Source organism: Ylistrum balloti, unplaced genomic scaffold, assembly GCF_031769215.1.
Source record: "Ylistrum balloti isolate Yb309-2 unplaced genomic scaffold, AGI_CSIRO_Ybal_v1 Utg371540, whole genome shotgun sequence".
Lineage (NCBI taxonomy): Eukaryota > Metazoa > Mollusca > Bivalvia > Pectinida > Pectinidae > Ylistrum > Ylistrum balloti.
In genome coordinates this window covers 546,289-562,068 of record NW_026782794.1, presented here as the reverse complement: position 1 = coordinate 562,068, position 15,780 = coordinate 546,289, and the positions used below count along the sequence as shown (strand labels likewise).

General features: G+C 35.7%; 1 protein-coding gene across 1 annotated transcript; it reads left to right on the top strand.

Moving 5' to 3' along the window:
• The first annotated feature begins 271 nt into the window (after window positions 1-271).
• LOC132562878 (transcription factor 23-like) lies at window positions 272-11,422 on the top strand. The gene is made up of 3 exons (XM_060227652.1): window positions 272-349; window positions 6,271-6,681; window positions 11,249-11,422. Exons 1-3 carry the CDS (start codon window positions 272-274, stop codon window positions 11,420-11,422), a joined length of 663 nt encoding a protein of 220 aa, XP_060083635.1.
• Window positions 11,423-15,780: the final 4,358 nt, after the last annotated feature.

Genomic DNA, 15,780 nt, shown 5'->3' with positions numbered 1-15,780 from the left:
TTTCTCCGCGGTGTCAGTCTCAAGAAAAAATCTGCCTTTATTTTGCACCATGTCATTCTTAAAGATGAGGTCTCTTGAATATTTTTTCCGATAAAGTTTTCCAGCACTTCCATTGAGATTTGGCACATCTATGAAGTTAGGAACCGTCGTAGATACTTCGTCTCCAAGTCTATCGTAAAATCAATAACAACGTACGCCCAACACAATCAGCACTATTTCAAACCTGATAAATTCGTGACAACATTATATTAATATATAACACAGTATAAACATGGCAGTGCGTTACTTTCCACGTAATTACCCGAAAGGCCTACGGAATACAGACAATAGATTTAAGTTCTCTCTGCAGGTATAGAAATATCGTCGACTCATCATTCGGTGTGACGTCACAGATCCACAGGTACAGGGCTGTGTGCTTGTGATTCATAATTACAACATGCCTTATAAAAAGTTACACCTAAATCAATACAAACGATAGTCACGGTCTTGTAGCTCGGTATGGCGACATCGAGACATCTTGTTAAACAAACAATCACTTTTGTTTCCGACCTCTTGTATAACATGCCGTAAAGTGGGTTGGCGCCACGCAATCAACGGTATTTCCTCATTTCCTAATGTTGTCGTGTGTACACGGTGTTGCTGTATAATATACACACATACAGGACAGTATCCTTATATCAATATATTTATGAAATAGTTTTCAATGTTTGATATCTCCTGACTAGCTAGATTAACACGATGTTAGTTGCACACTATTTACACTAAAATCAGACGATAAATTCTTGGGTATTATGAAACTTGCCCGAGTTCCACAACCTAAGCACATTGCAGTGTATGTTTGCAATGGACCATGTTTCCAAACTTTTCTTTCTTCGTGGCTCTATCTCACTCAAATACTATATTATACAACAACGACACTGGCCGTGATACCAATGCGTTAGATCAAAACAAACAAGGCATTACGACGAAAACTCCGGTTGTAGTGAGTACGGCCCCTAGTGTGGTCAGTTGTGGTGACCAGTGGGCGGACTGATGTTTTTACTGGACACATAGGGCATTTTTATCTTTGATTTACATGGTGTGTCCAATTTGGACATCATAAAGCAGTCATTCCCACGAGATGGAATATGTGCCTGCAACGTTAATTAGCCCAGTATCACGTGACAAAGGTATCGGAAATTTTCAGGCCAATGAGAATTTGTATTCAGTTAATATGCTGTTGAGTGTTGTGCATTCTCAAATGAATTTTGATAAAACGAGCCTTAAAAAATTGTTTGTTTTGGGGTTTTTTTCCCTGGATCAAAAATTAATATTTCGAGAGGAGTTTCATAAAACTTCATATGAAATTATATTAAATTAATTATTGATTTTATCACATAACTCAGAAAATTGCCATTTTCATTTCATGACGTAACATCCTTGTCCATAGCATGACAACACAGTCGGTTCCTGACTGGCACGGTCAAGGAAACACCTTCCAAGGTATATTAAACTAGGTAATACAAATTCCAGGCCAATTTTGTGATGAATAAAAACGTAATTAAATTTCCTATCATCACACAGTGCGTATTAAATAGATGTTTAGTACTTAGTACACAATGAACAACTACTTGAAATATTTTGATGATTCTGGATACAACTGTCAGAATGCAATACAACTATTTGAAAACTTTTTTATGACCAATTAATACTGTAGTAGGTAATTAAAAGATTGAAATTCCTCCGCTGCAATCTTGTGCTTTTCAGATTTTTTATCAACGGAGAACATTTTATCATTGAAAAATGAAAGCTTTAGAGGGATCATTCATAGACATGTAATTTTCTATTACCACTTGGAGGGGAGGGGGAGGAGGGGGGGGGTTAATTTCTTCTGCATTTTAGAAAATAGGGTCATCCCTTGACAATGTCTCCATGTCTCAATGACAAAATGAATTTATTTTCAAGAAAATACAAGAAATTACTTTCTCATTAGCCTATTTTATACATATCAGTATAACGTGTGAAGGTTTTTTGGGCAAATATCTGACAAATCTAACATATACATTCTTGAAATTCCTCTTTCGTTTTAGAAAGTGGTGATACTTTTGTGCAGTGAGTGCAATAGACTTTTGGTCATAACAAACATTCAATCTATAAAGAAACCGAAATATTATATTAAAACCTAGAAACCGCTTCGTCCGTTCACAGTATATCAACGTGTACATAAATAATTGAGGTAAATATCTTTTTTCTTCGCGTCTCTCATCATTGAACATACATGTTTAACTAATTATCGCTTACATTATTGGTTATAGTTGAATAGTTCTCCAATATGATACAGAGCGGACTTAGATGACTTAAGCAATTACTGGGAAATGTTAATTGAGTTGAATTTTTAACTAACTTTAAAGGAAATTAACACGAATAGATAAGTAATATTTTCGTTTTAACTTTCCTTTTAAGACAGAAAAAATAATTTTGGGAGAAGGAAGATAATTGATATATTAAAATGCAAAGATCTCTAATGTGCTGACTGTATAGACAATTTGTGGCCGTTAATGCGTACAGATACTTTGAAATATGTATGTGTGAAAGTGCATGTGATGACGAAGTTGTATTCCAAAGAAAGTACGTAGATTTGTAACACAAGAAGTAAGCAAGCTAGAAAGTGCCTGTGTATTTCAGGTTTCCTGCGTAATTCGTAATTACAGTCAGGAATTGCCGAAAGTTAGAGACAAGGAAGAGAAAAAATATAGAATGCTGAATTTTTATTATTCAAACCTGAAATGTTTAAAGTAATTTCATTTTGTATATCTCAATGTATACTTATACAATGTCTTACGCTTGGTGTCTGTACATCTCAGTGTATACTTAAATACAATGTCTTACGCCTGGTGTCTGTATATCTCAGTGTATACTTAAATACAATGTCTTACGCCTGGTGTCTGTATATCTCAGTGTATACTTAAATACAATGTCTTACGCCTGGTGTCTGTATATCTCAGTGTATATTTAAATACAATGTCTTACACTTCATACCTGTATATTTCAGTGTAAACTTATACAATGTCTTACACTTGATATCTGTATATTTCAGTGTATACCTATCCTGATTTCGGTACATCACTGCCATGCAATTTTCTATTTTCCCCGTGTTTTAAAGAGGCCAAACGCGGTGACGTCTTTTAAATGTCGTTATATATCTAAAGTTCCTTTAATCTGTAATTGTAATCCGCACGAACCACGAGTGAGGTGAGAGTTGATCTCTTCCTAAGTTTCTGGATTGTTTGTCCTCTGTCTATCATATCCCGTTCAACAACCCGATCTCACACCGTAATCAGACGGAATGTTGTTATGGAGATCATGTGACTCTCCGAAAACACCCGAATGACTCACATGTCATTCATCTTTCTAAATCAACGGTACATTGAACATGTTGTGAAAATATGAAATTGATAACCACATGTGATTGAACAGGTTCGAAGACAAAACTGTATGTTTTTTAAGGCCCATGTTTTTGTTGTAGTGATGGATGTACGTATGGTTTTATACGGTGAACTATTTAGGTAAAAACGTTTAGACTCAACAATATCGTTGATCGTTATAACATAACAAATGTCATGTTGGTCAGCACATTAGCTTTTGAGATATTTAATGTAATCCATCTCTTATCAAATGATGACCTGGTGTTAAGTTGTGGAAGAACGTTTGAAGTTATGAAAATGTGTCAGTTCGTTATACAAATTTATCATTTTAAATTTTCTCATGTAATACAAGACTTTCTCTACCAATAGATCATAGATATTATCATTCTAAAGTTAGAGTTTTCTGTAACCGGATTTAATATATAACGAAAACTTGTTTCTCATATCTGAAATTTATTTGTTACCGGACTTAATATATAAAATAACTCGTTTCTCTTATATCTGATATTTATTTGTTACCGGACTTAATATATAAAAAAAAACTCGTTTCTCTTATATCTGATATATATTTGTTACCGGACTTAATATATAAAAAACTCGTTTCTCTTTTATCTGATATCTATTTGTTACCGGACTTAATATAATATATAAAAAACTCGTTTCTCTTTTATCTGATATCTATTTGTTACCGGACTTAATATATAAAAAACTCGTTTCTCTTTTATCTGATATCTATTTGTTACCGGACTTAATATATAAAAATCTCGTTTCTCTTTTATCTGATATCTATTTGTTACCGGACTTAATATATAAAAAAACTCGTTTCTCTTATATCTGATATCTATTTTTTACCGGACTTAATATATAAAAAAACTCGTTTCTCTTATATCTGATATCTATTTGTTACCGGACTTAATATACCGGACTTAATATATAAAAAACTCGTTTCTCTTTTATCTGATATCTATTTGTTACCGGACTTAATATATAAAAAAACTCGTTTCTCTTATATCTGATATCTATTTGTTACCGGACTTAATATATAAAAAACACGTTTCTCTTTTATCTGATATCTATTTGTTACCGGACTTAATATATAAAAAAACTCGTTTCTCTTTTATCTGATATCTATTTGTTACCGGACTTAATATATAAAAAACTCGTTTCTCTTTTATCTGATATCTATTTGTTACCGGACTCAATATATAAAATAACTCGTTTCTCTTTTATCTGATATCTATTTGTTACCGGACTCAATATATAAAAAAACTCGTTTCTCTTTTATCTGATATCTATTTGTTACCGGACTCAATATATAAAAAAACTCGTTTCTCTTTTATCTGATATCTATTTGTTACCCGACTTAATATATAAAAAACTCGTTTCTCTTTTATCTGATATATTTGTTACCGGACTCAATATATAAAAAAACTCGTTTCTCTTTTATCTGATATCTATTTGTTACCGGACTTAATATATAAAAAACTCGTTTCTCTTTTATCTGATATCTATTTGTTACCGGACTCAATATATAAAAAAACTCGTTTCTCTTTTATCTGATATCTATTTGTTACCGGACTTAATATATAAAAAAACTCGTTTCTCTTTTATCTGATATCTATTTGTTACCGGACTTAATTTACCGGACTTAATATATAAAAAACTCGTTTCTCTTTTATCTGATATCTATTTGTTACCGGACTCAATATATAAAATAACTCGTTTCTCTTTTATCTGATATCTATTTGTTACCGGACTTAATATATAAAAAACTCGTTTCTCTTATATCTGATATCTATTTGTTACCGGACTCAATATATAAAAAAACTCGTTTCTCTTTTATCTGATATCTATTTGTTACCGGATAATATATAAAAAAACTCGTTTCTCTTATATCTGATATCTATTTGTTACCGGACTCAATATATAAAAAAACTCGTTTCTCTTTTATCTGATATCTATTTGTTACCGGACTTAATTTACCGGACTTAATATATAAAAAACTCGTTTCTCTTTTATCTGATATCTATTTGTTACCGGACTTAATATATAAAAAACTCGTTTCTCTTTTATCTGATATCTATTTGTTACCGGACTTAATATATAAAAAAACTCGTTTCTCTTTTATCTGATCTCTATTTGTTACCGGACTTATTATATAAAAAAACTCGTTTCTCTTTTATCTGATATTTATTTGTTACCAGATCTAAAATATAACGAAAACTTGTTTCCTTATTTCTGATATTTATTTATGAAATATATATCTTGTTCAATTTTCATTTTTAACATCATTATGACTTTTCACTTTTTTGTATTTTACTGAAGTATGAATTTGATAGATTTACGCTTATGACACGAGACAAATAGCGGTATAACTTCATTCGGATAAAGATATCCGGACAGTTAATGAAAACAAGATATATATTACCAGTAGTCCGTCATCGCTATCCCTCCCGCTAAGTCCACTATTTACTCTTTGTTTACATGACCTGTCCCCTCCCACTTAGCTATCACTCGCTGGTTAATGTATGATGGATCGTTGTCGTACAAACATCGCTCCAGACGGCCAACGTACGGAAAAAACCAGGATGAGTTCGCCAATAGGACTCGGTTTCGCGTGCGTTCCTTCTGTCAGTAGATCATTTTCTCACGGCGTATTGTTTTAACACTACAGCCATTTACTTCCTTGAAAATTCAATACAAAACCACGCACCAACCCACACGTGGCAAATGTTTGACAAGTTTTAACTGCAAAAAAGAAAACATTAGAACTAGTGGTTTTTCTCCGATCTTTTTTGCATCGTCCACAATTCGTTTTCGATATCTGAAATGTACTCTTACAACTGATTTATTGGATATTTTACAGTTGATTATATACAGTTACATGACTGTCACAATCAACATGGGCGACGTAATCCAACAACCGTCTTCTTTAATATTCCAAAACTCAGAGGACCAAACCTCGAATGAATACGACAAAATGGAGGATGGATGTTTAGGCCGAAGTTTTCTCGATTCCAACAGATTTCAGAACAACCAGAACCGACCCGTCACTTTTGAGAACGCAGCGCGTGAACGTTCCCGTGTGAAAACTCTACGAGGAGCATTTCTAGAGCTGCAGAGAACACTTCCAGCTGTACCCCCGGATACGAAACTGTCCAAACTGGACGTACTCGTACTAGCAACTACATATATTGCCCACCTGATGCGGACGCTGAGCGAGGATGAGGATGAAAACCAGGTGTTTGCAGCTAACGGAATTATGCATCCGGTCAAGGTATGGCAGAAATGTCCAGTGACATCAAGTTCACATGAAAGATGTTCGAGTTTTAAAGTAGTTGCATGATCTTATACAAGTATGCAACATGCTTAATTGTAATCTGCACGTGAAGAAGCTTTAGTTAAACGTTTAGTTGTTTTAACATTTTTTAATGTTCTATCTACAGTCTTGGGAATTCAAGAGCATTCTCCATGTGCATGTGAGACGAAAATAAGAAAATTGTTATGATACATGTGCATAGCAACATAAATATCATTTTGATGACAACAAAGGTTTGATAAGAATAACGTGATATAGTAAATACGAAATTAATCTTCCGACCTTACGGTAGGAGAGGAGAGAATCTTATATAGAGAGACGATAACAGTACGAGTTAAATCTGATATAGAGAGACGATATCAGTACGAGTTAAATTTGATACAGTACGAGTTGAATCTGATATAGAGAGACGATAACAGTACGAGTTGAATCTGATACAGAGAGACGATAACAGTACGAGTTAAATCTGATATAGAGAGACGATATCAGTACGAGTTGAATCTGATATAGAGAGACGATAACATTAAGTGTTGAAACTGATATAGAGAGACGATAACAGTACGAGTTAAATCTGATATAGAGAGACGATATCAGTACGAGTTGAATCTGATATAGAGAGACGATAACATTAAGTGTTGAAACTGATATAGAGACGATAACAGTACGAGTTAAATCTGATATAGAGAGACGATAACAGTACGAGTTAAAGACGATCTGATAAGAGAGACGATAACAGTACGAGTTAAATCTGATATAGAGAGACGATAACAGTACGAGTTAAATCTGATATAGAGAGACGATAACAGTACGAGTTAAATCTGATATAGAGAGACGATAACAGTACGAGTTAAATCTGATATAGAGAGACGATAACAGTACGAGTTAAATCTGATATAGAGAGACGATATCAGTACGAGTTAAATCTGATATAGAGAGACGATAACAGTACGAGTTAAATCTGATATAGAGAGACGATAACATTACGAGTTAAATCTGATATAGAGAGACGAAAACAGTACGAGTTAAATCTGATATAGAGAGACGATAACATTACGAGTATTGGTGTTTGTTGTAAAAGAATGTCCGGTATTATCATTTTATTAATTAATTTCTTTTTAATTTTTTTTACATTGTTTTTCTTTTTTGATATATATTTTTTTCGATGAAATTTTATTTAAAGAAGTTATGGCGTTTCCAAGAATGTTATATTATGAAAAGGAAAAAAGTCTTTTTGCTTAAAGAAAAAAATAAACTTCTTCTTTTTATCTCATATGAAAGAAACTAGTTTTGCTCCACTCCGTAAATGCCTCTGTCCAACAGCGGGTCCCTTAATTCAAACTATCTCTAGTTCTACAGTATAACAAGAGTCCATGTGTGTACTTATACCATTGTGATACACGTAATACAGAACCGTCTAAGTACAACGGTTGTACTGTAATACATTACACATTGTATTATTATATATTGTATACTGAGATATGATTATCATACAATATCAGTTATATTGTAATTCTATGCGATTTTTGTAATTTTTGTTAAATTAAATAAGAAATAATATTAATTATATTACCGGTACCGAAAATCAATAATTCCGCCACCTGTTATTTATAAGAATTAAAAATGATAGATAATAAAAATAATTAATATTAATAAACTGAGGGATAAATCTATATGACAAACCACTTATGGCTGCTCATTTCAAAATAGTGTTGGCTTCCAACAGGCCGGACGCGATATAAACAGGGAGGAATTATCTCTAAATTGTATGGTGTGCAAAAAAAGTGTCACGTTTGTGTCTTGAGAAGAGATAGGTAATCCAATTGATTTTCCTGAACGGGGTGTATTTGTATTACCAACAATATTTGGATTATAACAAAATGAAATGATATATTGTACGAAAACTATGTTAATATTAGACAAATTCATCCATTTTCAGTAATTCGTTATTCTGAATTTGGAAAATTTTAATTCAGATTTAGTCAAAGCGAAAAGAAGGAGAAAATATACAAGAACCAATGTACTAATATTACATAACCCCAACCCCAACTCCCTCCTTGTTATAGAAAAAACATATTTCATAAATCCCTCAGTCCGGTTTTTATTTTGAAAGGTTGTGACATAGTTCAAATACACAATCTACCCAATATTCTTTTGAAATTATCCATTATTAAAAATTAAGAAATTGATTGAATTTAAGGCAAATGCATTTCGACTGATTTTTCAGCGTCACTACTGATTTTCTCAGTCGTCAGTCGCCTCCTGGGTGGAAATGTATCACTGACTAGTCCTAGAAGGACGAAACAGCTGTGTGATGTAGTATCAATGACTAGTTCTAGAAGGACGAAACAGCTGTGTGATGCAGCTTCATTAATTACTTAAATCTTTTTATCGAAATGTGTTAATCTGTTGTAGGTCTATTGTGCAGTCATAAAGCTTTTAAGTTGGTTTTCATATTGACTGTCCGTAATTTTTTTTTACCTCTGCTCTGTGTTAGATAGTTAATATTTTTCGAGGTTTGTTAATCTCGGCATGCCTTACCTAAATTTAAGCAAGTCTACCACTGGCCAAGATAACAAAATCGATTCAGTTCATTTCCGTTGAATCAAAAGGACTTACATGCTATTTATTTTTTCTTTATCTATTTGAGGGTACCGTCTGTCAGATCCTTCTATGGACGATATCTGTTCTATACAGTTGTACAGAATATACCGCTATGTTACGGTCATTAAACACATTTAGATTTATCTACGTTTTTATTGTATAAAAGCATACGATTGATTTATATATTCATCTATGTATTTATTATTCTAAAAGTTTGTCCATGTCCCTTATTTGATAAAGAGACATATTTGATTATCCAATAAGACTGTATTATATAAAATTGCGACTGTAAACCAGCCCCATTCCAACGCAGATTCTAAACTGTCGACCGACCATCGTATTGGCGTAACGTAACTGACAGGGTGTTGGGACAATCGAACAAAAAGGCATTGGGAAAGAAAAGATTACTAGACAGAACGAAAAATGAATTAACCATTTCCATACAATGGGTATAGCCGATTTGTTTCGGCCGCTTCCCTACCCTAATCATTCTGCGGTGTTGTCACCTCTTACGGTCCAGGAGGGTGCAATCTTTCTGTTAAGTCAAATAAATAAACCGTGATTTAAAAAAGACCGGGTTAATGAAAGCACACAGATACACAAACTACACACATCCAGTCTAAGGTAAATATATTTACATGAATAAACAGAAATGTACTCTTATCTGGCTTGATAAAGTAACAGATAAGCTTCGCGTTTCCGACGAAGAAATGGTCGAATTGACAATATCTTTGCCGAGCTTGGCTGTAAGATTCTTCCAACAGACTTCTGTCTCCATTAGAGGCTGAATTTATCGACAAGTTCATTAAATCTTATCACAAAGCCATTGCGAAGTCCTTCAATTTTATTTTCAGATATAATAATGATGTCTTTAAATGAAAATACAAATAAAAAATTATGGCTACACTGATTACTTACCACCTTCAATAGGAAATCAAGGACACGCCACACCCTCTTTACCTACAACCTTCTGTGTTTTACCAAGCTGCATGATTTCAAATTCCCTTGTGTGACTTTTCCATTCCTGTACAGCAACATTCCTGTACAGCAACATCCCTGCATCTCTAATCTATAGCAATTACTTGTTGCAGTTGATTCAATATTAATGAAATCGATATCAGGATTTTCGTGCAAGATGTTAGCAGCTAACAGACAAACTCAAAACACGGAGTTTCGAGAGATACGGGTTGATGGAAATATGAGGAAGTTATGTTGGTTCCGCTGTTCTCGTTGGTAACATAACATTACTTACTTGGATTGACAAGATTTACCTTCTATGAACCGTTGTGGCAGGAGACGCTTACTTTTCCGAAACACTTGGTCTTATTCTCCTAATACATTTTAAGTGTAACTCTTTTCTTTTCATCATATTTTGCCCTCGTTTTATTTCATTTCGGGTTTGGATTATGGTTATGTTGACGTGTTGGTATTTTCTTTGTTCTTTATTACTATAAAAATTAATAAATTGTTTATGTCATTTTGAACTAGTGAATTAGAACATCAACAGGTTTACTGAAGAATTATTGCAATAAGACGATGTTGACATATTGATTATATAGCAATGTCTTCAGTAGTATCAGAGGTATTTCACAAGTACAGCTACTGTTTTTGTATCTTTCCATTTTTTTACGATTTTATATCGGACTTTTTGATTTGTCAATGTTACAAGATGAAATGTATCATCTGTTTTCATTGGTGGAGTTCTTCATAATTGTTATTTTTCAATAGCAAAATTTCTCTATTTTTATCTTGTAAGAATGTTCTAAACCTGCATTACTAATTGAATACTTCCAAGTTCCACACATGGCGTTACCAACGATAAACATGAAAATTTGCATATTTTAATCAGACCTGATGTTTGTGTTGAAATATATTTTTGGGCGTCATTGTTAACATGCTTTGTCATTATTTTGTCTTACTTCAGAAATGGCCGATGAGATCACGTCTATATGCCGGGATATTGTCAAGTACCTTTCCTGTCCGGAGGAGGACAGCGGACAACAATTCACAAAGGAGAACGTCACAAAACGAAAATGCACATTGGAAATGTCACACCAGGTCTAACGAGGCTGGTTATGTGAACCACGAGACGATGTAACATTGGAAATTTTGGTCATTTAAGTGATCTCAGGGACAGAAAACCAAAATCTGGTGATATCAAAGACACTACTGTATACATAATAAATTGTTTGACCTGTGAAAATATCTATATTCTATTTATACTTGTCAAACAGGATCACGTGACATGTGTTGATGAGGCAGTGTATTGTATATCGATGTTGTTTATTTATTCTTATCCTATTCTCCGCTCCTTATTGTTCCCATCTTAAATCTACAAAAAATCGAGCTTTTCCTTTCCACGGCCGGACTGGTTTTCATTACCGTCGCGCATGCCCGACACATTTTCCACGGCCGGACTGGTTTTCATTACCGTCGCGCATGCCCGACACATTTTCCACGGCCGGACTGGTTTTCATTACCGTCGCGCATGCCCAACACACTTTCCGGTTCATCCATTTCTTTCTCCAATTTTAACTTTATAGTTAATTGTACATTTGCCCTCCTTTCTTTATCTTCCTTTACAATTGTCATCGTTATATTCTTGCCTGCTAATGTTTTTTACCCTCTTACTACTCTGTGTTACTGTGATAACATCAATTCCATACTGTACCAAGGAGGCCTATACTTGTAAATTGCAGCCTCCTTCAGCTCGTATACACCGAGCGGTCATCCTGAAATTACCATAGATGTTAACCGGGAGTTAAACAACATAAAACCAAACGTTACTTCTGATTTGAGTTCATAATCTTACCCATAAGTTCTGCCTTTATTATCCCTTACCTGATAGATTACCTCCCTTTACGAATACTGGTTTTTTTTTTCTCGTGTTTCAGCTCGTTCACTACACTTACAGTTGTTTTTTTCTTGTTTTTTCGCTGTCACTTTCCTCGTACACTATATCACTTATTTGTGTACTTTTCTCATCTTTCTATTTCATGTATTAAAAGTATGTTTTAAGACAAATATGTTATAAAACATTATTTTACGTATTTGGCTTTGATAAATTACATTTGGCTGAACACCATCAAATATTTAAAACATTAACGGCAGCAACAAAAAAGTTCAATCCTCATGCGCGTGATTCCATGCTACAAGATATACATTCTATATGATGTAGTCATGCTCGCATCCATTTACTTACACTGATAGGAACGGTGAAAATACAATAGCTGTGTTACTATCGCTATTCATTAACGTAGACGTGACACGCTGTTGTACATCATATGTCATTGTTATCGAGTTATCGAAAAGACAATGTACATGTCATGTAATCCACTTTACGGACAGTATCACTCTGTACTGGTCCAGTAAACCACTATACGGACAGAATCACTCTGTACTGGTCCAGTAAACCACTATACGGACAGTATCCCTCTGTGCTGGTCAAGTAAACCACTATACGGACAGTATCCCTCTGTACTGGTCAAGTGAACCACTTTACTGACAGTATCACTCTGTACTGGTCAAATAGTCCACTATACAGACAGTATCACTCTGTACTGGTCAAGTAAACCACTATACGGACAGTATCCCTCTGTACTGGTCAAGTTAACCACTATACGGACAGTATCACTCTGTACTGGTCAAGTTAACCACTATACGGACAGTATCACTCTGTACTGGTCACTATACGGACAGTATCACTCTTTACTGGTCATGTAAACCACTATACGGACAGTATCACTCTGTACTGGTCAAGTTAACCACTATACGGACAGTATCACTCTGTACTGGTCAAGTTAACCACTATACGGACAGTATCCCTCTACACTGGTCAAGTAAACCACTATACGGACAGTATCACTCTGTACTGGTCCAGTAAACCACTATACGGACAGTATCACTCTGTACTGGTCAAATAGTCCACTATACAGACAGTATCACTCTGTACTGGTCACTATACGGACAGTATCACTCTGTACTGGTCCAGTAAACCACTATACGGACAGTATCACTCTGTACTGGTCAAATAGTCCACTATACAGACAGTATCACTCTATACTGGTCACAATACGGACAGTATCACTCTGTACTGGTCCAGTAAACCACTATACGGACAGTATCACTCTGTACTGGTCAAGTAAATCACTATACGGACAGTATCACTCTGCACTGGTCTAGTAAACCACTATACGGCCTGTATCACTCTGTACTGGTCAAGTAAACCACTATACGGACAGTATCACTCTACACTGGTCAAATAGTCCACTATACAGACAGTATCACTCTGTACTGGTCACTATACGGACAGTATCACTCTGTACTGGTCCAGTAAACCACTATACGGACAGTATCACTCTGTACTGGTCAAATAGTCCACTATACAGACAGTATCACTCTGTACTGGTCACTATACGGACAGTATCACTCTGTACTGGTCCAGTAAACCACTATACGGACAGTATCACTCTGTACTGGTCAAGTAAATCACTATACGGACAGTATCACTCTGTACTGGTCAAGTAAACCACTATACGGACAGTATCACTCTGTACTGGTCACTATACGGACAGTATCACTCTGTACTGGTCCAGTAAACCACTATACGGACAGTATCACTCTGTACTGGTCACTCTGTACTGGTCAAGTAAACCACTATACGGACAGTATCACTCTACACTGGTCAAGTAAACCACTATACGGACAGTATCACTCTGTACTGGTCAAGTAAACCACTATACGGACAGTATCACTCTGTACTGGTCAAGTAAACCACTATACGGACAGTAGCCCTCTGTACTGGTCAAGTAAACCACTATACGGACAGTATCACTCTGTACTGGTCAAGTAAACCACTATACGGACAGTATCCCTCTGTACTGGTCAAGTAAACCACTATACGGACAGTATCACTCTACACTGGTCAAGTAAACCACTATACGGACAGTATCACTCTGTACTGGTCCAGTAAACCACTATACGGACAGTATCACTCTGTACTGGTCCAGTAAACCACTATACGGACAGTATCACTCTGTACTGGTCAAGTAAATCACTATACGGACAGTATCACTCTGTACTGGTCTAGTAAACCACTATACGGCCTGTATCACTCTGTACTGGTCAAGTAAACCACTATACGGACAGTATCACTCTACACTGGTCAAGTAAACCACTATACGGACAGTATCACTCTGTACTGGTCCAGTAAACCACTATACGGACAGTATCCCTCTCTACTGGTCAAGTAAATCACTATACGGACAGTATCACTCTGTACTGGTCTAGTAAACCACTGTACGGCCTGTATCACTCTGTACTGGTCAAGTAAACCACTATACGGACAGTAACACTCTACACTGGTCAAGTAAACCACTATACGGACAGTATCACTCTGTACTGGTCAAGTTAACCACTATACGGACAGTAGCCCTCTGTACTGGTCAAGTAAACCACTATACGGACAGTATCACTCTGTACTGGTCAAGTAAACCACTATACGGACAGTATCCCTCTTTACTGGTCAAGTAAACCACTATACGGACAGTATCACTCTGTACTGGTCAAGTTAACCACTATACGGACAGTATCACTCTGTACTGGTCAAGTTAACCACTATACGGACAGTATCCCTCTGTACTGGTCACTATATGGACAGTATCCCTCTGTACTGGTCAAGTAAACCACTATACGGACAGTATCCCTCTGTACTGGTCACTATACAGACTGTATCCCTCTGTAATGGTCAAGTTAACCACTATACGGACAGTATCCCTCTGTACTGGTCACTATACGGACAGTATCCCTCTGTACTGGTCAAGTAAACCACTATACGGACAGTATCACTCTGTACTGGTCAAATAAACCACTATACGGACAGTATCCCTCTGTACTGGTCAAGTAAACCACTATACGGACAGTATCACTCTACACTGGTCAAGTTAACCACTATACGGACAGTATCCCTCTGTACTGGTCACTATATGGACAGTATCCCTCTGTACTGGTCAAGTAAACCACTATACGGACAGTATCCCTCTGTACTGGTCACTATACAGACTGTATCCCTCTGTAATGGTCAAGTAAACCACTATATGGACAGTATCCCTCTGTACTGGTCACTATACGGACAGTATCCCTCAGTACTGGTCAAGTAAACCACTATACGGACAGTATCACTCTGTACTGGTCAAGTAAACCACTATACGGACAGTATCCCTCTGTACTGGTCACTATACGGACAGTATCCCTCTGTACTGGTCAAGTAAACCACTATACGGACAGTATCACTCTGTACTGGTCACTATATGGACAGTATCCCTCTGTAATGGTCAAGTAAACCACTATACGGACAGTATCCCTCTGTACTGGTCACTATATGGACAGTATCCCTCTGTAATGGTCAAGTAAACCACTATACGGACAGTATCCCTCTGTACTGGTCACTATACGGAC